This window comes from Pteropus medius, unplaced genomic scaffold (genome assembly GCF_902729225.1).
Source record: "Pteropus medius unplaced genomic scaffold, Ma_sr-lr_union100, whole genome shotgun sequence".
Classification (NCBI taxonomy): domain Eukaryota; kingdom Metazoa; phylum Chordata; class Mammalia; order Chiroptera; family Pteropodidae; genus Pteropus; species Pteropus medius.
Genome location: NW_024352837.1, coordinates 523,019 through 546,708, shown reverse-complemented (window position 1 = coordinate 546,708; position 23,690 = coordinate 523,019). Strand labels below are relative to the sequence as shown.

The following is a 23,690-nucleotide window of genomic DNA, read 5'->3' as shown; positions in this document are numbered from 1 at the left end:
TGAAATGAAAGAACACCAAGAAAGAGCCCATCGTGCTTATAATTCCTTAGGTGCCAGGAACGTCATCTCGAGTCAGAACACCAGGGAGATATTCTTATCCTTGTCTCTTGGATTAAAAATGCCAGGACTTAAAAAGAGAAGCCACCACTTAGTCATCTTAGTCACAAAGCTGGTCAGCTGGCCTCATGTGTTCCTCGTGAGCATTAATAGCAGCCAACATTTACTAAGCACCTACTCCGTGCCGGGTGCTGTGTTCAGTGCTGTGCATACACGACCCCTTTAAATTCCTGTTTCCGACCCCACAAGGTGAGGACACAGAGACTCAGACAGGGAACGAGTTTTTCCCAAGGCCAGTAAGGGGCAAAGACCAAGCTCAGAGTCACAACCCTGACAGCCTTCGTGCAGCGGGCACCCCAAACTCTGGCTCTTTCAGGCTTTCATCCCAGAGCTTGCCAGTGACAAATCAGGCCTTGAACTAGCCTCTTCTCCTCAACCAAACAAGCTCCCCCCAGGGGATTTGTGGCCACCACAGGTGCAAGGAACAGTTCCTCCCCACTCACATCCTGAAGCACACTGGCAGGGGCCACCCCCTAGACTGACAGCCCAAGGGCCCAGCAGTGGGGCCAGCGGAGCCCATCTCCGGCAGGGCCGAGCAGGAAGTGGGGTGGAGTTTGGGGCCCAACGAGGTGGGATCTGGTACCCCACGACTGCTGCCAGCCAGACCCACCAACCCGCTGGGAGAAGATGCCTGGTGGTGCCAGACTCCTTCAAGCTCGGCCTGCCGTTGTCTTCTTCGTCTTGCTTGAGGCCGTTGGCCTGGGTACTGGCCTGGGTACGTGGCTGAGCAGGTGCTGCGATGAGGCGGGGGGTGACTGGGGAGGCTACAGAGAGGGCACAGGCAGGGGGAAGGGCATCAAGAGGGAGGAGAGAAGAGCCAGGAGGGGAGCTGGGAAAGGCCCTGGTAGAAACTGCATCTGTCTGCTTGACTGTTTCAAGCAGGCCTAGGGGAGGCCGGAGGGGACTCGGTGACATTGAAGGGGCATCCACAGCCCCATGGAGGGAGGTGCCTTCCTCACTCTCTCATCCCCACAGGTCAAAATAAGGAACTAAGATTGCCCTTGACTAAGCTTCAGAGCTGGGGGTAGCAGGGGACTTGGGGGAGTGCTCAGCTTCAGAAGGAAGAAAAACCTTTCTTTCTCTGCCTCGAACCTCAGTCAGCCCCCACGCTCCCAACACACCTCTCACAGGGAGCCCCTTCTCAGTGCTGGGGGAGGGGAGCCTCATGACACCACCCACCCCGCCCTCCCCCAGCAATGCCAGCTGGCAGAGCTGTGACCATCTGTTTGACCAAGGAGTCAGAGAGGCTGCTGGTCACTCAAGGTTACAGTGGAGTGGGGACTGGAGCCCTGCCCCTGAAGCTGCTCCCTCTACCCCTACCTCTTCCTCCTCTCTTCCTTACCTCCCTCCTTTCCCCTCCAGAAGAGGCAGATCAGCCTGCAGACTGGCCAGGGCACTGAAAGCTGGGGCATTCGGAGCAGCCAGGCTGGGCTGCCCCGGGTCCCTCTAGCCACCCACCCTGCTAAGCCCCACTCTGACCCCCCCAGCTCAGACCGAGGACTGAACTCCCCCCTGACCCCCAGGTCCACACATGCAAGTCACAGAGAATGAGGGGCAGGCTCAGAAACACAGGACAAGGCAGACCCAAAGACTGACAGAAGGAGCCCCAGGGGGCCTGGGGTTAGAACCCCCAGCCATTCCTGCGGCCCTGGGCCTCTGCTGTCCCATCTGAAAAATGGGATAACAAGAGAACCTACTTCTAAGGGTTCTGTGATGATTATACAAGATAAAGTGCCAGGTGCAGGGCCGGGCTGGGCTGGGAGACTACAGCAGGAAGGCCCTCGGGAGGAGGTGACGCCCAAACTGACTCTGGAAGGAGCTGCCTGGGCAGTCTGGCACCAGGGGACCAAGTATCCAAACACTAGCGAGTTCAGTGGGGCCAAAGCACAGAGTGGGTGCGGGGAGGGTGGCAAGAGGTGGCACTGGAGAGAAGAGCGGGGACCCCCAGGTGTGTCAGCACCCTAGGTGTCTTACTCTCCTCCTCCAGGATGTCCTCCTCCCCACGAGGTGTGTTTTCTTTCTCCTCCCCTAGGTAACCCCCCCCTTCCCCTCCCAACACCGGTGTCCTCTGCCCCACCCCTTCCTTTCCTCCCCAGGAGTGTCCTCCTACGCCTCCCACACACACCCAGGAGCACTGCAGCTGCAGGGGGTCCTGTGTCCCCTCCAAAGTCCCTGACCCATCCACCTCTCCACAGGCACCAAGGACAAGACCCTGCCGGTCCCTGACCACTGGGACCCGCCATCAATGGTCGTGATCTTGGGGGATGAGGCCCGCCTCCCGTGCCTGCACAATAGCAGCAAACCCAGCAGCCATACCAATATCACATGGTGGCGCATTCTCCACGGCAACTACACCCACACGTGGCCACCTCAGTACGAGGGCGAGGGCCAGGGCCCCACGGGTGAGATGACCATCCCGTCAGTGAACAAGACCCACGTGGGCATGTACAGGTGCAAAGTCCACTATGGTAACAGGAGCGTACAATCCTGTGGCACCTACCTCCTCGTGCGTGGTGAGTGCCCCGTCCTGGCTCCAGGGCCCCACCACCCTGCAGCTGGGGCCTCTCGACTTCCTGTCCAGAAAGTGGGGATGGAGCCAGTGCCTGCGGAGCAGGGTCGGGGCGGGGGATGGGGGGGTCAGCAGGGCCTTGCTGGGGGTGGAATGGGGTGCCAGGGCTCTGAGCTGCACCGCCCCCCTCACAGAGCCATACCCCAGACCCTTCCTGAACATGGGGGAGGGCACCAAGAACAACATCATCACAGCCGAAGGGATTATCCTGCTGTTCTGTGCCGTGGTGCCCGGGACACTGCTGCTGTTCAGGGTAAGCCACCAGGACCAGGGCCAAGTCTGAGGGTCCCCACCTAAAACTTGGGGGAACAACAGCACCCACCTCACAGGGGCCACGGGGCCTAAACTAATTAATACAGTGACAGGATTTTAAATGGTGCTGGGAGGGGGGCATCCTAACTAGGTCTCCCTCCCCTCAGGGCTGTCTTCACTGCCCTTCTCAGGGGATGTTCTCACTCCAAACCCTCCCCTGGGGTGCCTCCCCCGCCAAGAGTGCTTTACTGTCCCCCAACCCAGGAGTGCTGTGGCCCTCCAGATGCAGCCAAGACCAGGGAAGATGGGGGCTGGGGTCCTCCCAGAGTCTCCGAGTGCACCGGCCTCTATAGCTATTAGGCAGTGGAGACAGCCAAAAGGACCCAGAGACCGGCCACTTACTCAACATGTGGCTCTGGGCACGCCCCTTACTCACTCTGGTAGAGCACTTCCTGGCATCCAGGAGGGCGTGAAAACATATGGTCTCCCCATGTGCACCCCACCCCCCCGCAGAAACGATGGCAGAATGTGAAGTTTGGAATAGACGCCCAGGATGACTATGAAGATGAAAATCTTTATGAGGTGAGTGAAGGGTGGGGATGAGTTAGGGGCAGGTGCCTTTGAGGGGCTCATGGGGGGTCCTCACGGGGTTGGCTGGGGGCAGGGACTCAGGCATCCGGGCACCGAGGCCCACCACTCTGTTTGCGCCCCAGGGCCTGAACCTCGATGACTGCTCCATGTACGAGGACATCTCCCGGGGCCTCCAGGGCACCTACCAGGACGTGGGGAGCCTCCACATCGGAGATGTCCAGCTGGAGAAGCCGTGACCGTGACCAGCTGGGCTGCCCCTGCCTGCTGTCCTCCCAACTCCCGTGTCTCTCCCGCCCCCTAGAACCAGCTCTTTTCACAATCTTTCCTGGGAGTGTCCCGCACTGCCTTCCCCCTTGGGAGTGTCTGTTCTTCTTCCCTCTGCACTGTCCTCATGTCTGGCACACACCCTAACTCGGTCCTCCCCCTGCTGCCTTTCCCTGGCTCCCACCCACCCAGCCAGCCGGTAATGAGCCCTTAATCGCTGCCTCTAGGGGAGCTGATTGTAGCAGCCTCGTTAGTGTCGCCTCCCCCCTCCCTGCTCTGTCATGGCCACTTAGTGATAATAAATCCTTCCCCATTGCAGACCTTGGCAGCAATCATGGATCTCATGGAGACCGCCTACCCTCCTCCCATGGGACCCAGGAGTCCAGGCACGCAGCCCCTTCCTCCCTCAAACCCACACCTGGGACCAAGTGGCCAGTCTTGGCTGACCCCTGAGAGAAACAGGAAGTGCCTTAGGGAGGGTTCTGTGGCAGGCCATGTCTTCCCTGAATATGGGGGATACACAAGGAGGGAATCGAGGTGACCAGAATTATTTATGCGTATCTAAATTCCAGAATCACAGAGGATTGTCTGGTGACACTGGTACCAAATTCTACTGTGGCCACACCTGTTCTCCGCGAGTGGATTTTTGGCGGGGGGGATTTGGAGAGTCTGTGGCCTTAACTTGGGGACGGTAGGGGAGACCCACGGTCAATGACAGAGATGCACAGAGATGCAGAGTTTCTGAGATAGAGAGGAGAGAAAGACTGAGGCAGAAAGATAAGGACGGAGAGACGAGAGAGAAAAGAAAGACGATTCCGCAGAAATTAGGACAGAGAGAGGCTGACCCCTGAGACTCCAGGCAAAGCGGGACGTGGGGAAATGACTGAGGTGGCGATGCAGAGACGCAGAGATGGGAAGAGAAGCGCTCCGAGGGAGAAAGCGACCGCGAAAAAGAGGGACAACGGGGAGCGGGAGGGAAAGACCCCAACTTTGAAAGGGGGCGAAAGAGACAGAGAGAGGGACACGGACAGAAATACAGCGAGGCGGAGAAAGAGGAAGACCGAGAGACACACAGAGACGGAGAGCGGGGAGGCTGCCGCGCAGACGCGGGCGGACGCGGGATGGGACTCGCCCCCAGCCCCGCCGGGAGGCGGTGGCATCGCCGCGCGCCGCGGACCGCGGACCGCGCGCCGGACCCGGCGGGAGGGGTCGGGCGGGGTCAGGGCGGGGCCGGGCCGGTGCCCGCGGGTCCCGGGCTGAGCGGGGAAGGGAGGGGCCTGGCGGGCCGCGAGAAGGGGAAGGAAGCAGAGGTGCCGGGCGGGCGCGGGGCGCCGGCAGGAAGCGGGGAGGGGCGGCGGGGCGGGGGCCTCCGGAAAAACGCCCCGACTTCCTGCCCCGCCAGAGCCAGGAAGCGGGAGCCGGGACACAGGGCCCGGGATCGCCGAGCCCGACCTCGGGCGCCCCGCCGGTCACCTCCCCGCACGGACACCAGGTACTCCGTCCGTGGCCCCGCCCGGCCTCCTCCCCGCTGCCTGGGGAAGTGGGAGGAGGAGGGAGGGGACTGGGGCGCTGCCGGCAGTGGAGGGGCCTCCTCGGAGCACCCCTGAGCCAGACGCTGCCCCTCCCTGGGCCTCAGTTTTCCCATCTGTCAAAGGGGGCAAAGAGAGATCCAATACCTGAAGAGTGGCCAGTAGGTGGGGTGAGGCGTGCGAGGCCGGGGACGAGGCCTCCAACTGTCCACGGAGACGGATGATCGCTCCCATTGTACGGGTGGGGAAACTGAGGCCCGGGGAGCAGAACCAACTGGTCCCAGGGCACACACGTCGTGAGACCGAGTGCACTTGGGATGTGAACTCGCAGCCGCTTTCCACTAAACGCCGTCCTCCAACCCCGCATGCTTTAGGGCCACCTAAAAAGAAAAACGACAGTTAACGTCGTAGGCCGCTGTGAAGCTAAAAGTCGCAGAGCGCGTTGGAAAGCATTTGTGGGAAGCTCTTTTTCCCGGGCCATTAACCATACCCCAGAGCTCGGTTGTAGGGGACAGAGCCGATGGTCCTCCCCCATTGTAGAGATGGGAAGACTGAGGCTTGGAAAGAAGTGAATTGCTTATTCCAGTTTACAGCGCATGTCAGAGGGAAAGGTACCCTTGAACCCAGGATTTTTGCTCTCCAGCCCCAGCGGAAAATATGCCCGGGTGAGGGCGGGGGGCGGGGGATGGGGGATTCGAAGAGAATTCATGTACGAGCCTGGGGAATTCAACTGGTCCACGAGTTAGGGAGGCGAGATAGGGCGGGGAGCCCAGTCTGGGAACTAATAGAACTAAGGAGGTGAGTCCAAGGTATCAGATGAGTCCCGGATCGGGGGCTGGAACCTTCCTCACCTTGGGTCAAGGCGGGGGACCGGGGCAGGGGGCGGGGCCCAGGGGTGTAACGGGAGCAGTCGAGATACGGAAACGCCAGCCCTCCAAGGCAGGCCAGAGCGGCCCTATCTGGCCAGCGTGGCGCGGTGGAGAGCTAGAGCGGCCGGCAGGAGGAGTAGAGTCGCCTCACAGAAGCTGGGCTAGAGCGGCTGGCGGGAGGAGTGGAGCTGGACTCAGAGGCGGCCTCTGGGGCAGCTAGAGCGACTCGGAGGCGGGGATGGGGAAGCCCAGAGCCGGCGCGTGGAGGCTTCGGTACTGGCAGCTGCGGTGGCTTCTCCTCTGACCCCGGAGCAGGTGAGGGACGCGGCCCCCGGCAGGCGTCAGACCCTGACTCCACGTCCGCCTCAGCATCCTTGGCTGTGCATACCGCCACGTCCTCTGTAGGATTTGGGGCCCGCGTAGACCCGCCACGTCCCATGTAGATTTGGGGACTTGTGTCGACTCTCCACGTTCCATGCAGATTACAAGGTCCTACAGACCCCGCCAGGTTTCTGCTAGCCCTCTGTGACGATCTGGATCCTTACAGATGTGGGATCTCCATCTACCAGTAGCATCCCTTAGAATCTAGGGCCCTGTAGATAGTGTCTAGAGACCGCCACACGCCCCCATAGAATTCTGGTCCCCTTTTAAGTCTCCAGAGGTCCCATAGACTGTCTACTTTCCCTTTGGTTTCATGATCATGTGTGACCCCATGATCCTTGTAAACCCACCATGTGTCAGATAGAATCTGGAGCCTTATACATTCCAAGGGCCCCTTATGGACTCCCCCTAACTGCTCTGTATTTTAGGTTCTTTAAGGTTCCCAGAGGTTCTCGGAGACCAGGATCATCCACTTCATATCTTAACGACTCAGCCCTGCATAGAACCCTGGTGTCCATGTTGTCCCCCTGACCTGCCCGCTTTGCTCTAGGATCCTCACCCCTAAATCTGCCCTTACCCCTGTCAGCCCATGCACACAGCACCCCCTCTGCTGGACCTCAGGCCTTGTCAGTTGCCTATAGATCCATCTGACAGCTGCAATCTATAATTCCCCAGCCTTTTTGGCAGCCCCAATCTCCTAAGTGGCCAAACCCTCCCCCCACCCTCTCTGGGCCCCAAGCCTGTACGGAGCAGCTGAGTCCAACCCGCATTCCTGCCCAGGCCACAGTGCCCACAAACCCCTGACTTTCCCAGGCCCCATAAGGAGACCTGATGTGTCTCAGTTTGGGTCCAGATTTTAGTTTCCTAAGGTCGGGGAAGGGGTTCCCCATACTCTAAAACAGCATATTTTGGTAGTTAAAATCTGAAGCCAGACCACTTGAGTCTGAATCCTGGTTCTGTTCCTTATGAGCTGTGCCTCAGTTTTCTCCTCTGTAAAATGGGGATGATAATACCTCATGAGGTCACCAAGAGGATTAAATTAATTGATATCTATAAAGCAGTAATGCTGTGCCTGGCACATACTTGATGACACTTAGTGCACAGTGAGTGTTAGCTGTTATTTCTTATTATTGTGATGAGGAATAATGGAGATTATACACATCATGTGCATGATTTAGGGCCTGCCTGGCACTGAGCATTCGCTCAGATAACATGTGACCTCTCTTGTGCCCTCTTGGAATCTCCCTGCCCCTGTTTAACCTGTCCCCCCCTTAAGTGGAGTGAGCATAGTCATATTTTCCAGCCCAGAAGTTTCAGCTGGCGGCCTGGTGAAGGTTTTCCATCTTTGATGGGAATAACAATAGCATGGAGTGCTTGTGGTTGTGAGGGTTAAGCGAGTTACTGTGTGAGAAGCACTCAGAGCAATGCCTGGCACCCTGTAAGTGCTGTGTAAGTTTAGCATGCATAATAAATAATTACTGTTATTTTCCTGCCTTGGTTTGCAAATTTATTTATGTGAACATTTAGCAATGCTCAAATCTTAAATTACTCAAGCTCGGATGTTGGACAAATACCCTTATGGAAAAGAACGAAAATGATGCCTGCTCGGGTGAACCCATGGGATGGCATTTGGACACTCCAGAAAGCATCATTGTTTAATGATCATAATCAAAGTCATAGCTACCATTTATTGAGTGCTAGGGAGGAGGCCTGTGGAAGAGGGAGAAGGGTGGGTCTCAGGAGACGAGGGTTATAAATAGCTCTGGGCTGTGGGGAGTGCCCCACCCCCACTGGTACACCCCACCCCTGTTTCCACAGCTCTTCCTGCCTGACACGGGCTTGCGTGGCATTAGTCAGACTAATTAAGGACACAGAAGATGTCAGTGGGAAGATGCGGGGAGAAGTGGAGACGCTAAGGGGAATGGTGGGAGAGATGAGAGACAGCAGCTCAGCGAGGCGCAGGAACGAACAGTGGCTGAAGCAGAGACGAGAGAGACGCGGGGAAAGACAGGGAGCAGCAGAAGTGGGGTGGGGTGGAGATGGCTGAGGGGGAGAAGAGGAGGGTGGGGAGGCAGAGAGAGTGGGGAAAATGAGGCAGGTCTGAAGGAAGGGGTAGGAAATGAGGAAACTGGGAGAAGAAAGGCGAAGACAGCCAGACATTGCTGGCTGGGGAAAGGAGAGCCGGCAAGACAGACGGACATAGGAGGGGACGGACACACCTTGGGAATGAGCTGGCCGAGGACCGTTCCTTGTTTTCTGGGTCTGGAAGCCAGAAAGACACCAGGTCCCTGAGGGAAAGAACTTGTGGGTCTGTGGACTCTAGGTCCCTGAGGGAGGAGGGTTCAAAGTTTTGTTTTCTTATGTGGAGAAAGTTGGGGGTTGGGGGGTTGCCATTATGATTTCCTGTCACAGGAAGTGGGGCTGGTGGGTTCAGAGGCAACATCCTCCCCAAGCCTATCACAGATCAGAGGAGAGCCCCCACACACCCCAGCTAGCTCCCTCCTACCTCCACTTTAACTTTCCCAGCTCTGCTGGTCCCCAGCCCCTCCTCCCTCAAACTCTGGAGCCCAGACTGGCCCCTCACTGGTGGGATCAAACATCCCACAGGCTCCCACAGCCATAGCTCTCTCATGGACCCAGGCTCCTGAGCCTCCAACTCCACGCCACCCCCCCAAACAAGGCTCCCTGTCCTTGGGCTCCCCGCCCTGGCTGGCCTCTGAAGGGCTCTTTGTCGCCACACAGAGGCCCCATTGAGCTGCGGGAGGCCTGCATAGGGGAAGGCTGTTTACTCACCTTCACACCTGCGCCAGGAATCTGTGAGTAACCGCCCTGTGCCACCTCTTCCCACCCCCTAACCACGGCCCCTCCTCTTCCCCCAGCCCTGCAGAGCCCATGGAGGCAGACGACGTCGTGGCCCGAGGGGCGGTGAGTGGAGAGAGCCAAGGGGTGAGCGGACTGGGGGGCTGTGAGGTGGGGAGCACTGCGGGCTGAAGCCGGTCCCCCTCCCACAGGCCCTAGGGCCCCCGCGGTCTGGCCTGCTGCCCCTCAGCATCATTGGGGCTGAGGACGAGGATTTCGAGAACGAACTGGAGACGGTGAGGGGGAGACGGGGTGGAGAAGCTTCCGTCCCAGTCTCCCTGAGGCCCCAGCCCCTCAAATCCCATCCTCAGCGTCCCCTCCCACCTTAGGTCTGATCTCCATCCACAGACGCTGCCCCCGTGTCCTCCCACTGCCCGTCTCTTACCTTCGTGGTCCCTCCTCCCGCACCCCTCCCCACCCCATCCTTGATCCCACCCTTTTTACTCTAACCCCAATTTTTATCGCCACCTCCCAGTTATAGCACAGATCCCCATTCTGTCTCCTAATTTCTGTCCTCGTCACCCCTCATTAGAACACTGAGTCTTCTCCGTGTTCCCTCACACCTGCCCAGCTGCCACTGTTACAGCACAGACTCGGTCATCACCCCCCTGCCCCCAGCTTGGCTCCAGCGGGAAATGCCAGGAAGGAGGGTCAAGCCCAAGGCCCCTCTTCTGCTCCCCACTCACCCCATCCCCACCCCCAGATGCAGAAGAACAAAACAGCCAGTTCCAGAGTCTGGAGCAGGTGAAGCGCCGCCCGGCCCACCTCATGGCCTTCCTGCAGCACGTGGCCCTGCAGTTCGAGCCAGGACCCCTGGTGAGGGCGGGACTGGGTGGGCACAGGGAGGGGTGGGGCTGGGCCAAGCCAGAGCTGTCAGTTCGGTCAGTGCGTTAGACCCGTGAAGATGGGCCAGGAGGGTCTGGAAAACAGATCTAGAATGCAAATCTAGACCTAGAAAGCCAGAGGGACCACCATGTGACCCAGGCAAGATTGCAGGTGCCCCGTGTGGACGCGTGAGCAGCGTGTGCGGGTCGTGCAGGGGGCAACTGAGAATCCAGAACCCCGGCCGGAACGGGGCCCCCACTGCCTCCTGTGCCTGTGGCAGCATCACGCATCAGGGACAGCACCTTTTCCCACGGACTGGAAACCAGTTCCTCTCTGTGACTTCGGCAGGTCATTCGGGGCTGGTGCTTGGGAGAAGCCCATTAGCCTTTCTGGATCTAAGCATCACAGAAGGCCCCGATCCAGAGATGGGAAACCACCACGGGCATCCCACAGGGCCAGGAGAACGTAATCGATGACCCAGAAACCTGTATTAGGCGGGAAACACCTGGGAGGGGCAGATGCAGAGCTGTGAGAAACACCTGCAGAGTCTAGGGAACCCAGCAGGTGATGTAGGAAGGAAGAAGCTACAGCACTGGCCGGAGGCGGGGCCCCACGGACAAGGGTCCCATCCCAAGAAGCCCCGCACAGGCCTCCAGCAGGGTTAGCCCAGGGCACCGGGCCGTATTGGAAATGCATGGCGCATCCCCACAAAGAGAAGGAGACTGATTGAGATTCCAGGGAGGGAGCTGGGGTGCAGAAAGAAGGGGCTCTGGTTGACATCGAAGCTGTGGAAACCGGCAGGAGATCAGGAAATGCCTTCTCTCCAGGGAAGTGGCATCCCCTTTTCTGGTACATGGAGGCTCTGGCCCTCCGAGCAAGGGGTCCCCCTCCTCAGCCTGGGAGTTTCTAGAACTCGAGCTCCTGGGACTCAGCCCAGGGATGGTACTGACTGCCGTGTCCTTCCTGCAAGGGCCAGGGGCTTGACTGAGTGACCCCGTGTCCCCCCCAGCGTTTGGAGGTTTGTCCTCATGCTGCTCCCTCACCTCATCGGCTGGGGGGGCACCCAAGGAGTAGTCGTGGTCTCCTGCGCTGCTCCCCGGTGGCCCCTCATGGAGTTTTGCTTGGGGGAGAATGGGACATAGATTCGTCGAAAGTGTTTAGGGTGCAGAAACCAAGTCCCACCCCCAGTGGGCTGAGTCCTTAGCACACTGAGAACATGTCCCTCACCTGACAAGAGTCCCCCAGGATCCAGGACAGCTTGGAGTCCCCAGGGCATCACCAGCGTACCCAGCACAGCTGGCACACAGGCGGTCCCAGCAAGTGCTTGATGAATGAATGAATGAATGAATGAATGAGCCCCACTTGTTCACCTATTTACCCATGCCCCCCGAAGACTACCCTTCAAGTTGCTCACGGGCTTTCTAGGCAGTAGAGTGTGGTGCAGACGGGATGCCTGGGGTCCGGTCCCAGCTCACTAGCTGTGCGACCTTGAGCAAACTTCTTGAGCTCAGGTTTCCTATCTGTGCAATGGGATAACAGTGCCCCATGAGCGAAACAGGCGCAAGGTAAGGGTTTAGCGCGCGCCTGGAATACACCAGTCCCTGTGTGGCTGGTGGTCGCGGCAGCAGCAAGGGGGAGACTGAGCCACAGAGAGCCATCCCACAGGACGAAACTTGGCGAGTGCGTAGGGCGGCCCCAGGGAGGCCGTGAGAGAGGCAGGGTGGGGCACAGTTCTGGAGGATTTGAGCCCCAGGGCTTTCCGAGGGGAAGTGCGGTTTCGTGGGTGACAGCGAGGTCACACTGTGTCTCCTTAGCTCTGCTGCTTGCACGCGGACATGCTGGGCTCACTGGGCCCCAAGGAGGCCAAGAAGGCCTTCCTGGACTTCTACCACAGCTTCCTGGAGAAGACCGCGGTGAGAGACACCTTGGAGGGGCCCCAGTACCCCCCTGCCCTTGCCTGGAGAGCCACCCTGCACCTCCCAAACCCCGCCCTGTGCAGGGTGGCCTGGCCCTTCCTCCACCGCCCCCTCCCCTCAGGCCACCAGGGGCACCTCGGCTGCTAGCCCAGCACTGCCGCGTTCTCCCCTTCACTCCCTCCTCTCTCCTGAGCAGGTTCTGCGGGTGCCGGTCCCTCCCACAGTCGCCTTTGAACTTGGTAAGGAGAGGAGGGGGGGCTGCAGGATGAAGGAGGGGTCTCTGGCAGGGACCAGGCCGCATGCCCATGCTCCCTGGACAGTGAAGACTCCTTCCTTCCTCCTTTCTGCCTCGGCAGCCCAACAACGCGTGGCTGTTGGGGTCCCGGGGCGGATGGGGAGCGGGGGCCCAGGAAACTGGCCCCCCAGCCCTTGCCCATGTCCCTGCAGACCGCACGCGGCCCGACCTCCTCTCCGAGGACAGCCAGCGGCAGTTCGTGCAGGAGGTGGTGCAGAGCCAGCAGGCGGCCGTCAGCCGGCAGCTGGAGGACTTCCGCTCCAAGCGGCTCATGGGCATGACGCCCTGGGAGCAAGAGCTGTCCCAGCTGGAGGCCTGGGGGGGGCGCGACCGAGCCGGCTTTGAAGCCCGGGAGCGGCTCGTGGCCGAGCGGCTGCTGGCCCACCTGGAAGAGATGCAGTGAGTAGGGCCAGCCCCTCCCCAGCTGCTGGGGTGCCCTCTGCTGCCCTGGCCAGGTCAGGGCTCCCTGTCCGGCATCACGGTTCATTCCTTAGGATCTTCCCCTGGCTGCCGGGTCCTCTGTCGCTGGCATGTTAGTCGATCTGGTTTTTCGTCTTCCCTTCCCAGCTTTGGGGTCCCTCCCAGTTTCCAGGTCTCTCCAAGGCCTGTGTTCAGGCCTGGTGCTTGGGTCCTGTCCTTGTCACCGCAGTCCTCCCCTCCCCGCCATGGTCCTCCCCGGTGGCTTCAGCAGTCCCCCTCTCTGCCTCTCCTCTCTCCTGTCCCTACCCAGATACTTGTGCTGGGTGGACAGGGACCTCCGGCTCAGCAAGTCCGCCACAAACTTCCTTCTCTTTGCAGACACACTATCTCTGCCGACGAAGAAAAGAGGTGATGGAAGCGGAGAAGACAGCAGGACGGGCGTTCAGTCTCCTGGGCCTGAGGGAGGAGGCGTGGGGGGCCGGGGTGTGGACGAGAACCCCTGTCCCCTGGGGCCCTCTCCCTCGTCCTCGGAATCACTGCAGGAAGTGGTTGTGGGGTTGGGGTGGGACGCGATCTGGGAGGGCAGGGCCGTGGGGCGCAGTGTGCACATTCGCCCCCTCCTCACAGTGCCGCTGTGGTCAACGCCATCAGCCTGTACATGCGTCACCTTGGCGTGCGGACAAAGAGTGGGGACAAAAAGTCAGGGAGGAATTTCTTCCGAAAAAAGGTGCTTCCCCGAGTACCCAAACCTGGCCCTTTCCTCTCCTATGGGGTGCCCGGAGACTCTGGGCCCCTGGGGTGCAATCCCTCTATGTTGCTGGCTCAGAAGTGCCGAGTCCCCTCTCGCCTTCCCCTCTGCCCTGCAGGTGATGGGGAACCGGCGGTCAGACGAGCCGACTAAGACCAAGAAAGGACTGAGCAGCTTCCTGGATGCCGCCCGCTGGAACCGGGGAGAGCCCCAGGGTGAGGTGCCCAGCCTCCACCCACCCCAACTTCCCCACACCGCCCCCCACGGTCCTGTCCGTCTCATCCGTCCCATCTCTCATTTCAGCCCCAGATTTTCGACACCTCAAAGGGGAGGCTGATGGTAATGAATGGTCCCGAAGCCAGAGCATCCATCCTGGGGACCTAGGAGGGGAGGAGGGGGTCTCCTTGGTCTGAGGAAGGAGGGGGCTGGGGTCCGGACTCCTGGGTGACGGGGAAGTCAGGGCTGGAGTGTAGCACCTGGATCCCCCTGGCCGTCGTAGATGGGAGTCGCTGGACTCTGATTCTCTCCTTTGTCCCTCAATGTCTCCCCAGCTGAGAAGCCAGGCCTCACAGAACGGAAGGGGGGCCTAGGGGGGCCCTCCCGGGACCGAAACGTTGGGGGCCCCGGGCAGGACATCCCTGGAGTTTCTCTGCACCCTCTGTCTGGGGACAGCCCAGACCGGGAACCAGGTGAGCTAATTGGGTCCCCTGGCCAGACCGCCCCTTGGTCTCCCCACCATGTCCCTCCCTGCTCCTGGTCACCGGTGTTATCAGTTTGCCATTTCCACAGCTTCCCTCCCAGGCTCTAACTTCTGTCCTGGCAGTGGCACCAGGACAACACTCCCCGTCAGCCCACACGGCTTCACTTCCCAGGTGCCTCTTTGAGGACACTGCCAGTCACCCCCCGTGGAGGGGGAGCCCACCAGCCCCATTGACCTCACTCCTCACAGGGCCCGTGTGGCCCCCAGCCCCTGGGACCGCAGACAGCTGCTTGGCCAGGCCGGGGTTCATAGCCCAGCCCTGCGGCTCACTTGTATCTTGGCGGTTACTCCCCTCTCTGAGCCTCGTCCGTGAATTGGGTTTGCCCTCTTCCTGCAAGTCCTGGTCAAGGGTCGGGAGAACAGATGTCTGTGGGGGCGCTGAGCAGAGCGCCCAGTCTCCCCCCAGGGTATGCCCACCATGCTGTCCTCTGCGGTCTCTCCATCTGTCCGTCCCCCGTGGAAGTACAGAGCAGCTACTGGGTGGCTTTAGTCCCGCATCCCCCACTCCATGGCAGAGGAAACTGAGGCTCCCAGAGTGGGGGTCTCACTGCCACAGGGGCCCCCCCAGCTCGCCCTGTTTCCCCTGCCCCCCACAGGCACTGATGCCCCACTGGAGCTAGGGGACCCACCCCCGCAGGGCCCGCCCAGCCAGGAGGCCCCAGCTCCCCTGGAGAGCACCGAGGAGGGCGCTGACACCGAGAGGTGCGCGGGTGGGGCGCAGGCTGTGCACAGGCGGGAGCGCAGGCTGGGCGCAGGAGTCGAGGCAGGGAGGGTGCGTGTTGGGGGTGTTGCTGCCTTTTGCACCTGCTGTTCCTGAGCCACCTCCAGTCTGCCCTGCTCCTCCCTCGTCCCATCTTCTCTGTTTCCTTCTTCCTCTTCCTCTTTTCTCATTTCCTTTCATTACTTCTTCCTCTTCTTCCCTTTCATAATTTTTTCTCCTATTTCTCTCTTTCTCTCTCTCCTTTCCTCTGCCCTTCACTCCTCAGCTCCTCCCGGCCCTTTTCCCTCCACCCCTTCACCTCTTCATCCCCCCCTCTCCTCTTTTAAGCCTCAGCCAGTGCCTTGCTCCTGCCTCCCGGTGCCCCTTCCCTTAGCCCCCCACTCCTCTGTGCTCCATGCCTGGGGGCCCTGTCCCCCTCACAGTTGGGGGGCAGGCTGTCCCCTGCCTGTCCTTGTGCAGCTGCTTTGGGGGCCCTTTTATGGGTGGGGGAGGTGACTTGGGTTCCCTCTGGGTCCACCTCTGACCCTGTGCCCCTCTCTCCCCAGAAGGTGGAAAAGGTGGGTGCCTGGGCCCTGGGTGGGGGGGAGGGCTAGCCCCTCCCCCATTTCTCCCAGCTCCTACCCTCTCCCCATGGGCCACCCACTCTCCTTCATCCTGCAAGGGGTGGGTAGGGACATCACCCTTCCAGCCAAAGAGCTAAGTATTAAAATGCCCCTTCTCTTACCCCTAGCTCCTGGCTCTGCCCCCATCCCCTGCCTCAGGGAAGGGAGGGGTCAGTCCTGTGCTCCATGCTGGGTTCCCTTCCCCTCCTGACCACGCCCTACTGCCCCAGCACCCCTAGATCCCACGCTCCTTCTGACTCTCTCTTCTCTTCTGTTGCATGTTTGATCCTTGTCCTGGTCTCTCCCCATCTGTCCCTGTTCCTGTCTGTCCCTGTCCTGGTCTCTGTCTGCCCCTGTCCTGGTCTCTCCCGTCTCTCGCTGTCCTGGTCTTACCCCGTCTCTGTGCTTGTTCTGGCCTCTGCCTTGGGGTCCAGGCTATCAGGGCGTCTGGGGCGCTCGGAGAGCCTGCGGGTGAGTGACCGCCGCCGGCCTTCCCGGGGCAGCCTCGGGGCTAAGGGCCGGGGTGGGGGCCGCTCCCGGAGCGACGTGGACATGGACCCCAGCTCCGCCACGGCCGTGCTTGGCCCTGCCCGACGAGCCACGTACGTCAGTCCACTGCCCCACAACCACTGAGTCAGTCAGGAGGGTCGGGGGATGGAGGGGGGTTGTTGCCACAGTCACAAAGAACTGAGTATCAGACGCCGAGGTCACTGAGGGCCTTCAGTGGTCACAGGAAAAGTGTAGGATGCTTCTTTCAAAAACCATGGGAGCTGATCTACAGCATGGGCCACCCTAGGGGCACTGAATACTCAGGCCACAGAGGGAGGTGGGAACTAGGGGTTCAAGTGTCCTCCCTAGGAGGCCCGAGCCGGGACCCTAACAAGGCCTCTGTCCCACAGCCCCGAGCCTGGAGATGAGGGGGAGCCGGGACGGTCTGGACTAGAGCTGGAACCGGAAGAGCCCCCGGGCTGGCGGGAGCTCGTCCCCCCAGGTACCCTGCACAGCCTGCCCAAGAGCCAGGTGAAGCGACAAGAGGTCATCAGCGGTGAGTGTCACCCCCTCCAGCCCACTGTGGCCAAGGACCGAGTCCCGCTGTAGCAAAGACAGACAGGTGCAGGGAGATGCCCGTCTCGGTGTTATTTACAACACGCAGAGTTCGAAGGCAGCCTGTCACGGCAGAGGGTCATTTATTACGTAAATTGTAGAACAGCCACTCTGGACCAGGCACGCTGCTGGCAAAGTGACATTTCCAAAGAATTTCTAGTCGTGCAGGACAGCGCTGATGTGAAGAGCCAGAAACGGGACGTAAAGTCTTAACTCTAGCCTAAGCCTTTATCTCCCTGTTTGTGAAGCATCGGTAGTAATAGTTCTCGTCTCAAAAGACTGTCACAAAGACGAGATGATTCGTGTGAAGCGTTTAAGCACCGTGCTGGGCACAGAGAGCGTTCGAATACTCCTGCTGTGGTTACCATGACCTTGACCGTTTGTGGGGGAGATTTCTCCGGGGAAAGTTTGGAAAGTGCTTGCTTCTGGGCGGAGAGATCATGGGAGCGTCATTTCCGTCTGGATTCTTTGCGATTTCAATTTGTGCGTGTGGAGGATTTGGCAAAAGTCGGTGCTTTTAGAAGCTCCTTTGGAAGTTTATTTAAAGAAAGTACTCATCTATAATTTTTAGGGCAATAGGTGAATGCTTTGGGGGTCACACATCCTTCTAAGGATATGATCAAAACATAAGCCATGCTCTCCAGTGGAACCTTCTGGAATGATGGAAATGTGTGATGCTTGCACTGTCCAACAGGGTAACCACCAGCCACATAATGGCTGTTAAGCACTTAAAATGGGATTAGTCCACTGAAATTTGTGTTTCATTCCATTTTAATTAAAATTTGAAGAGCTATGTGTGGCCAGCGGCTACCACACTGGACAGCATAGCAAGTTCTCTCACCAGAAAAATATGCGTAACACACAAAACTGTGCATTTGGTCTCCGGGGACTTACAGAGCCCCTGGATCCGAGGCCATCAACCTGTGTGCAGAGGGAGTCATTGTCCCCAAAACCAGGGCTGACACACTTGCTGGACGGTTAGACACCAAACACAGCTGCAAGCTTGCTGGCAGTGGGGCGGCCGCCTTATCCCAGTACGCCTGGAACTTTGCCCATTTGGGCACTGAAAACCCCATGTCCTGGGAAGCCCAACGGTGCCGGGCAGACTGGAACCATTGGTCATTGTGGCTGGTGCCACTGCCAAAAAGGAGAGGCAGTGGGTCGAGGAATACTCCCTGGCTATCGGGCGGATGACTCCACCCAGAGAGAGCTGTCTCATCCTGTCCCCAGCCTGCCTCTGGGCTGCCCCATAGTTGGCACCCTCCCCGACCATGCCTCCTGCCTGGTGACCCCGCAGAGCTGCTGGTGACGGAGGCGGCCCACGTGCGCATGCTTCGGGTGCTGCATGACCTTTTCTACCAGCCCATGGCGGACGGGGGCTTCTTCTCCTTGGAAGAGCTTCAGAACATCTTCCCCAGCCTGGACGAGCTCATCGAGGTGCATTGTGAGTGCAGGGCCGCGGCCCCACTGCACGCCCCAGGGCCGGCTCCCTCCTCAGAGGCCTCAGCAATTAGACTTAGGTCCCAACACGTTCTCGTGCACCCATCACTGGCAGCCTCTGTTCCTGCACTTGGGACAACCCCGCCTCAGATCCCCAGAGCTCACACTCTAGGCCGGACGAGGCACGTCAGCGAGTGCATGCATGATAGGGGGACAGGCCCATCGGCCCCAAGGGTCAGAGAGACACACCTGCAGCCCCAGCCCCGCCAGCTCCCAGCCGGGCTGTGCATGCAGCCTGCGGGACCTGATCACACGCCTTCCTCACCACCCCCTACAGCCCTGTTCCTCGATCGCCTGATGAAACGGAGGCAGGACAGTGGCTACCTCATTAAGGAGATTGGAGATGTGCTGCTGGCCCGGGTGAGGGCGCCCAGCCCAGGCCCCCGTCCCCTCCTCCCAGCCAGGGACCTGGAAGCCAGGGTTCTGGGCCCCCAGCCCTGTCGTCCCGTCTCAGCTTCCACCCCCGGGTGGGGCTCTGCTTTTCCCACTCCCACCTGAGACCCCTCCCTGGCCTGAATCTCGCTGTAGTTTGATGGTGCCGAGGGCAAATGGTTCCAGAAAATCTCCTCCCGCTTCTGCAGCCACCAGTCGTTCGCTTTAGAGCAGCTCAAAGCCAAACAGCGCAAGGAGCCTCGTTTCTGCGCCTTTGTGCAGGTGAGGTGGGCTGGCGTCCGGGACCTGGGTCCCGGCGGGGAGGGGCTGGTGTCCCAGCCCCGAGAGGGGGCCACCTCAGCTCGGCTGTCCCCTCAGGAGGCCGAGAGCCGCCCTCGGTGCCGCCGCCTGCAGCTGAAGGACATGATCCCCACGGAGATGCAGCGGCTGACCAAGTACCCCCTGCTCCTGCAGAGCATCGGGCAGAACACAGGTGCACCCCGCCGGCCCTACCCCCGCTGGCCACCAGCCATGTGTCCGCCAGCCATGTGTCCCCCACCTTGGAGACTGGTGGCATCCAGGGTTGGGGTTCACCGGTCGATCTCTCCCTTGCCCACAGAAGAGCCCGCAGAACGGGAGAAAGTGGAGCTGGCAGCCGAGTGCTGCCGGGAAATCCTGCACCACGTCAACCAAGCGGTGCGGGACATGGAGGACCTGCTGGTGAGCCTGCGTGTGGTCCCGGCCCCGGGCAGCCAGCGGGTCACGTGTGTGCGGGAGTCAGCCTGACCCCCAGCTTGTCTGTCTCGTGTCACTTCTCTGGAGGTCAGGCCTGGCCCTTCGCTTGTCCCCCTCAGGGTCAGTGCCTTTCCGGGAATTAGCTAGGCCTCAGCTCCTCCCTCTCAGGGTCACCGGAGGTCAGGCCTGGCACTCTGGCCCTTGGGGTCTTTGTGGGTCGGCCCCAGCCCTTAACTTGTCCCTGTGACACTCTCTCCCTTGCTCCAGCGGCTCAAGGATTATCAGAGGCGCCTGGACTTGTCCTACCTGCGGCAGAGCAGTGACCCTATGCTGAGCGAGTTCAAGGTGACCGCCCCTCCCACTCTTCTGTCCCCTTCCCTTGGCCCTGCTGCCCATGATTCTCTCATAATGCACCCAGGGAGCCAGAGAGGCCCCTGAACTCTGACCCCCAACTGCAGTAGGCACCCCACAGTCATCCCCGCCCTCCCCTGCCCTGTGCCAACCGTCATCCTTCCTGCCTCTAGAACCTGGACATCACCAAGAAGAAGCTGGTCCACGAGGGCCCACTGACGTGGCGGGTGACGAAGGACAAGGCTGTGGGTAAGCGCCGGGGCAGCGAGCAGGGCCACAGGCTCGGGTGGGCTCAGGTGGGGTGCTGAGCTGAGCTGGGGCTCGGGTGGGGTGCTGAGCTGGGCTGGGGCTCAGGTGGGAGTGCTGAGCAGGGCGGGGTCTCGGGTGGGGTGCTGAGCAGGGCCATGGGCTCAGGCGGCCTGGGCGTCTTGGGCGGGTGCTGAGTGCAGCCCTGCCCCCTGCAGAGGTGCACGTGCTCCTGCTGGATGACCTGCTGCTTCTGCTCCAGCGCCAGGATGAGCGGCTACTTCTCAAGTTGCACAGCCGGACGCTGACGCCCACGCCTGACGGCAAGACCATGCTGCGACCGGTGCTGCGGCTCACCTCCGCCATGACCCGCGAGGTGGCCACCGGTGAGGCCTGGCCGGCATGGCTCAGGGCATGGCTGCCCATGGAGTGGGGAGAGGACCCGAGAGCTGGGAACTCATTCTGGCGATGGGGAGGCTGCCACAGAGGCTGCAAAGCAGGAGGCTCAGCAGGCCTCAGGCAGGGCCATGGGAGGGGCCGCCAGCTGGGCAGGGCTGGGCGGCCAGGCCTGGTTGTGGATTTTCTTAAGTGAGATGGGAAACTGCCCCAGATTTTTGCGCAGAGGAGCAGCCCGCTGTTTTGTAAAGATGCCCTGACTGCTGCTCGGGGACTGTGGGGGCACGGGCGGAAGCTGGGAGCCCAGTGATGAGGGTTTGCATACATGTTTCCAGGATGCTGCCCCAGAGCCTGGTGGTGGAGATGTGTTGCCCAGTTAGGTGTGGGGGTGTTAGAGGGAAGGCTGGATGAGGGAACCTGGGGAGTATCAGTGACACAAGAAGGAGGAAATTGAGTGTAGGAGCCCCCGGGGCTCCACCAGGGAGAGGGCCATCCCCAGCCTCTCATGGGTGTTCAGGGAGGACACTTGTCGGGGTTACCCTGGCTCAACCCCACCACTCTCTCCCCTTACAGATCACAAAGCCTTCTATGTCATCTTTACCTGGGACCAGGAGGCTCAGATATACGAGCTGGTGGCACAGACCGTGTCGGAGCGGAAGAAGTAAGGGGATCCGGGTTCCACACACTGGTGGGGGAGGAGGCCCAGGCCTCCGAGTCCCTTGGGACAGGGCGAGGGTGGGAGACGCTGGCACAGGGTCTGGGGGCTCTGACCGCCCAGGGGCTGGCCTGTCTCCCCAGCTGGTGTGCCCTCATCACTGAGACAGCTGGATCCCTGAAAGTCCCTGCCCCCGCCTCCCGCCCCAAGTCTCGGCCCAACCAAAGGTGAGGGGACGGGAGGGCCAGGGGCGGGGCCAGCTTCCCGTGTCCCCAGAACCTGAGCTCTAGCCTCGTCTCCATCCGCGTGCGTGTGCATGCATGCATGCGTGAGTGTGTGCCACCCCATCACAGCCCATCTGTCTCCTGTCCGAGCTTCTCTGTCCTCCACTGGCCGAGCCTCTCTGTCTCCATCTCCCAGCCTCGACTCCTGTCCCTGTGTCCGGACCTCCCCACCTCCCCACCTCCAGTTCTCTGTCTCCCTGCCCCTGCCACCCCTTGGGGCCACGGGTATGGGGTCACCCAGCACTTCCCCCAGCACTCGAGAACCCCTGCTCAGCAGCTCCGAGAACAGCAACGGTGGCCGAGAGATGCCCCCAGCTGACGGTAAGCCTGGGGGGACGTGGAGTGGGGGCAGGGGTGTCCATGGGAAGCTGAGCAGGTTCCGAGCACCCTCCCTGCTCCCCACCCAGGCCGGATCGAGAGAACCCTCAGCGCTCTCCTGCCCTTCTGCAGGCCCGGCCCTGAGGGCCAGCTCTCTGCCAAGGCCCTTCAGAAAGGTAGCCATACCCGCGGGATGCCACCCAGCCGGAAAAAGGGCACCAGCACCCCCGCGACCCACCTCTTCTCCTGCAGCTTCCGACCTCTGACCTTCAGTCCAGCCTCTCCCTGGACCCGTCTCTCCTGTAGGGTGCCTGATCTGCCCCAGCCTCACCTCCGGCATTTTCCATCTGCTGGCCCAGCTAACCCCAAGGTTCAGCCTGCCTGGCCTGCGCCTTCACACCCCACCCGCAGGCCCCCGGCCTCTCCTGCACGTTGCCCCACACCTGTCCCCCTCTGAACACCCCATCCCAGCCCTGCCTCTGACTCTGTCCCCTTGTCCCCGGCTAGTTCTGACCCTCAAGCAGCTCCTGTTCCCCTTGGAGGAAGACAGCGGGGCGGGGCCTCCCCTCCAAGGGGATGGGGTACCAGGGGGTGGCCCCTTGAACCCCACACAGACCCAGGAAATCCGAGAGGAGCTGCTCTGCCTGGAGGAGACCGTTAAACAGCTGGAGGTGGTGGCCAGGGGCAGGGAGGGGTGGAGGAGGTGGACGGGTAGGGGGGACCCCTCTCATGGATGGCCCCCCAACCAGGAGGTGGAGGAGGAGCTCTGTCGCCTGCGCCTCGTCCTGTCTCAGCTTGGGGAGAACACTGTTCCCCAGCCTGGCTGTACCTGAGGCTGCCCCAGGCAGGTGAGTGGAGGGCTCGGGGCTCCCCTCCCCACAGCCCCAGCCGTCTCTCCCCGGGTCTGCGTCTTTCTGAACCTCCCTGATCGACCTCCTGTCCCCATGTCTCCGTCTCTGTCGGTTTCTATGTCTCCGTCTCTGTCGGTTTCTATTTCCCCGGCTATTCCGGGCTCTTTCTCCCCACCCTCCCTTTCTCTCCTCTTTCCCTGGCTATACCCTCCCCGATGCCGTCTCCTCTCACCCCATCTCTCCGTTGTCACCTTCTCGTCCCCCAGGCCTTCTGCAAGATGGAGAGGACTTGAGGACCAGCCCCCCACCACTGCACAGCTGCTGCAGCATCTCCGACCCCGAGGGCCCCGGGACAAGGAACTGGGCTCTTGGGGCCACGTCTAGCGGGGGGTCCCAGCTTGGACCGCTGCCTCCCCGAAACCTCTCGTTGGTCCTTTTCTCCCTCCCGCCTTCTGCTTGGGGGACTCAGGGCTTCATTCCAGGGGACACCACAGTGATCCCTATTTCCCGGGCCATCTCAGTATTGCCTTGGAGGGGGAGGCCACCCCTCCACCCCCATCCCCACCCCAAGTGCCTTTGCTCTGTTTTTATACCCTGAATTGGAGGTCTATTTTTTAATATATATTATCTAAGGAGAGGTGTGCGTCGTGCGGGCCGGGCCGGGCCTGGCGTGGCATGTGGAGCGCTCCCTGCCGCGCCGCGTCCACCGCGTCCACCGCGTCCACCGCGTCCACCGCGTCCACCGCGTCCTCACACCGCCTCGCCTCTCTCCGGTTGTTCGTTCATTCTGTGTTTTAACACTTCTTCCCAGACACCCCCACACACCCCTTCCCAGCTCCCGCCCGGGGCGCCGTGGTCACCCACAACGCTGGGCACCCCACATCCACACTCCTTTCCATTGTTTTATTTGTGTAGTAAACTCTCTGGACGTGGCTGTTGGGGTTTATAGGGAGCTGGTGTGGAGTGGGGGCCCTCCTGGGTGGGGGCTGGGGGCGGGGTTATTGCTCTGAGCTCCCTGTCCCCAGGGGGCCTGTATGGGGAGGGTGTCGGCACAGGGGACACACGGCCACACAAACACAGATCACAGCACGGGGGCCAGGCGGGGTGGGGGAGGCTGGGCGCCGTATTGCACTTCGGGAGTGGGGCCAGGCAGGGACCCC

At 60.8% G+C, this 23,690-nt stretch overlaps 2 protein-coding genes and 1 long non-coding RNA gene across 10 annotated transcripts in view; 2 read left to right on the top strand and 1 right to left on the bottom strand.

The window, feature by feature from the left end:
• The window catches only part of CD79A (CD79a molecule), a 5,788-nt gene extending 1,677 nt beyond the window's left edge, over positions 1–4,111 (top strand). For 2 of the 3 annotated variants that reach the window (XM_039849986.1, XM_039849988.1), the window contains exons 2-5: positions 2,313–2,630; positions 2,821–2,939; positions 3,452–3,520; positions 3,652–4,111. In XM_039849986.1, the coding sequence (XP_039705920.1) occupies positions 2,313–2,630; positions 2,821–2,939; positions 3,452–3,520; positions 3,652–3,765 (620 nt within the window). In that variant the 3' untranslated portion in view covers positions 3,766–4,111. Of the gene's footprint in view, positions 1–543; positions 833–2,312; positions 2,631–2,820; positions 2,940–3,451; positions 3,521–3,651 lie in introns of those variants that run through there. The other variant, XM_039849987.1, reaches the window with a different exon arrangement.
• The window catches only part of LOC120592376 (uncharacterized), a 9,907-nt gene extending 3,885 nt beyond the window's left edge, over positions 1–6,022 (bottom strand). The window contains exon 1 of the long non-coding RNA XR_005650109.1: positions 5,470–6,022. This is a non-coding gene — a long non-coding RNA (uncharacterized LOC120592376). The remainder of the gene's footprint in view (positions 1–5,469) is intronic.
• Positions 5,127–23,167, top strand: ARHGEF1 (Rho guanine nucleotide exchange factor 1). Of its 6 annotated transcripts, none has more exons than XM_039849978.1 (31): positions 5,127–5,285; positions 9,452–9,497; positions 9,584–9,667; positions 10,135–10,247; positions 12,071–12,169; positions 12,369–12,411; positions 12,620–12,866; positions 13,266–13,295; positions 13,515–13,614; positions 13,754–13,850; positions 13,939–13,974; positions 14,187–14,324; positions 14,992–15,097; positions 15,662–15,673; positions 16,153–16,320; positions 16,618–16,763; positions 18,120–18,266; positions 18,600–18,682; positions 18,851–18,976; positions 19,073–19,187; positions 19,314–19,414; positions 19,697–19,774; positions 19,954–20,029; positions 20,245–20,412; positions 20,996–21,083; positions 21,221–21,304; positions 21,615–21,682; positions 21,769–21,855; positions 22,187–22,350; positions 22,429–22,527; positions 22,797–23,167. In XM_039849978.1, the coding sequence occupies exons 4-30, from the start codon at positions 10,200–10,202 to the stop codon at positions 22,510–22,512; spliced, it is 2,739 nt and encodes a 912-aa protein (XP_039705912.1). In that variant the 5' UTR covers positions 5,127–5,285; positions 9,452–9,497; positions 9,584–9,667; positions 10,135–10,199; the 3' UTR covers positions 22,513–22,527; positions 22,797–23,167. The 6 variants fall into 6 exon arrangements, with proteins under 6 accessions (XP_039705912.1, XP_039705909.1, XP_039705911.1 ...); XM_039849975.1 differs by having other exon boundaries at positions 21,498–21,682; XM_039849976.1 differs by lacking the exon at positions 5,127–5,285 and adding an exon at positions 6,227–6,506 and having other exon boundaries at positions 21,498–21,682.
• Positions 23,168–23,690: the final 523 nt, after the last annotated feature.

Bases quoted from the DNA above. Each gene is read 5' to 3' on its own strand.
- ARHGEF1 (XM_039849980.1), top strand. From the start codon at position 9,465: ATGGAGGCAGACGACGTCGTGGCCCGAGGGGCG. The intron at 9,498-9,583 runs GTGAGTGGAGAG...CCCCTCCCACAG, and splicing joins ACGTCGTGGCCCGAGGGGCG to GCCCTAGGGCCCCCGCGGTC. The intron at 20,413-20,995 runs GTGAGGCCTGGC...CTCCCCTTACAG, and splicing joins GACCCGCGAGGTGGCCACCG to ATCACAAAGCCTTCTATGTC.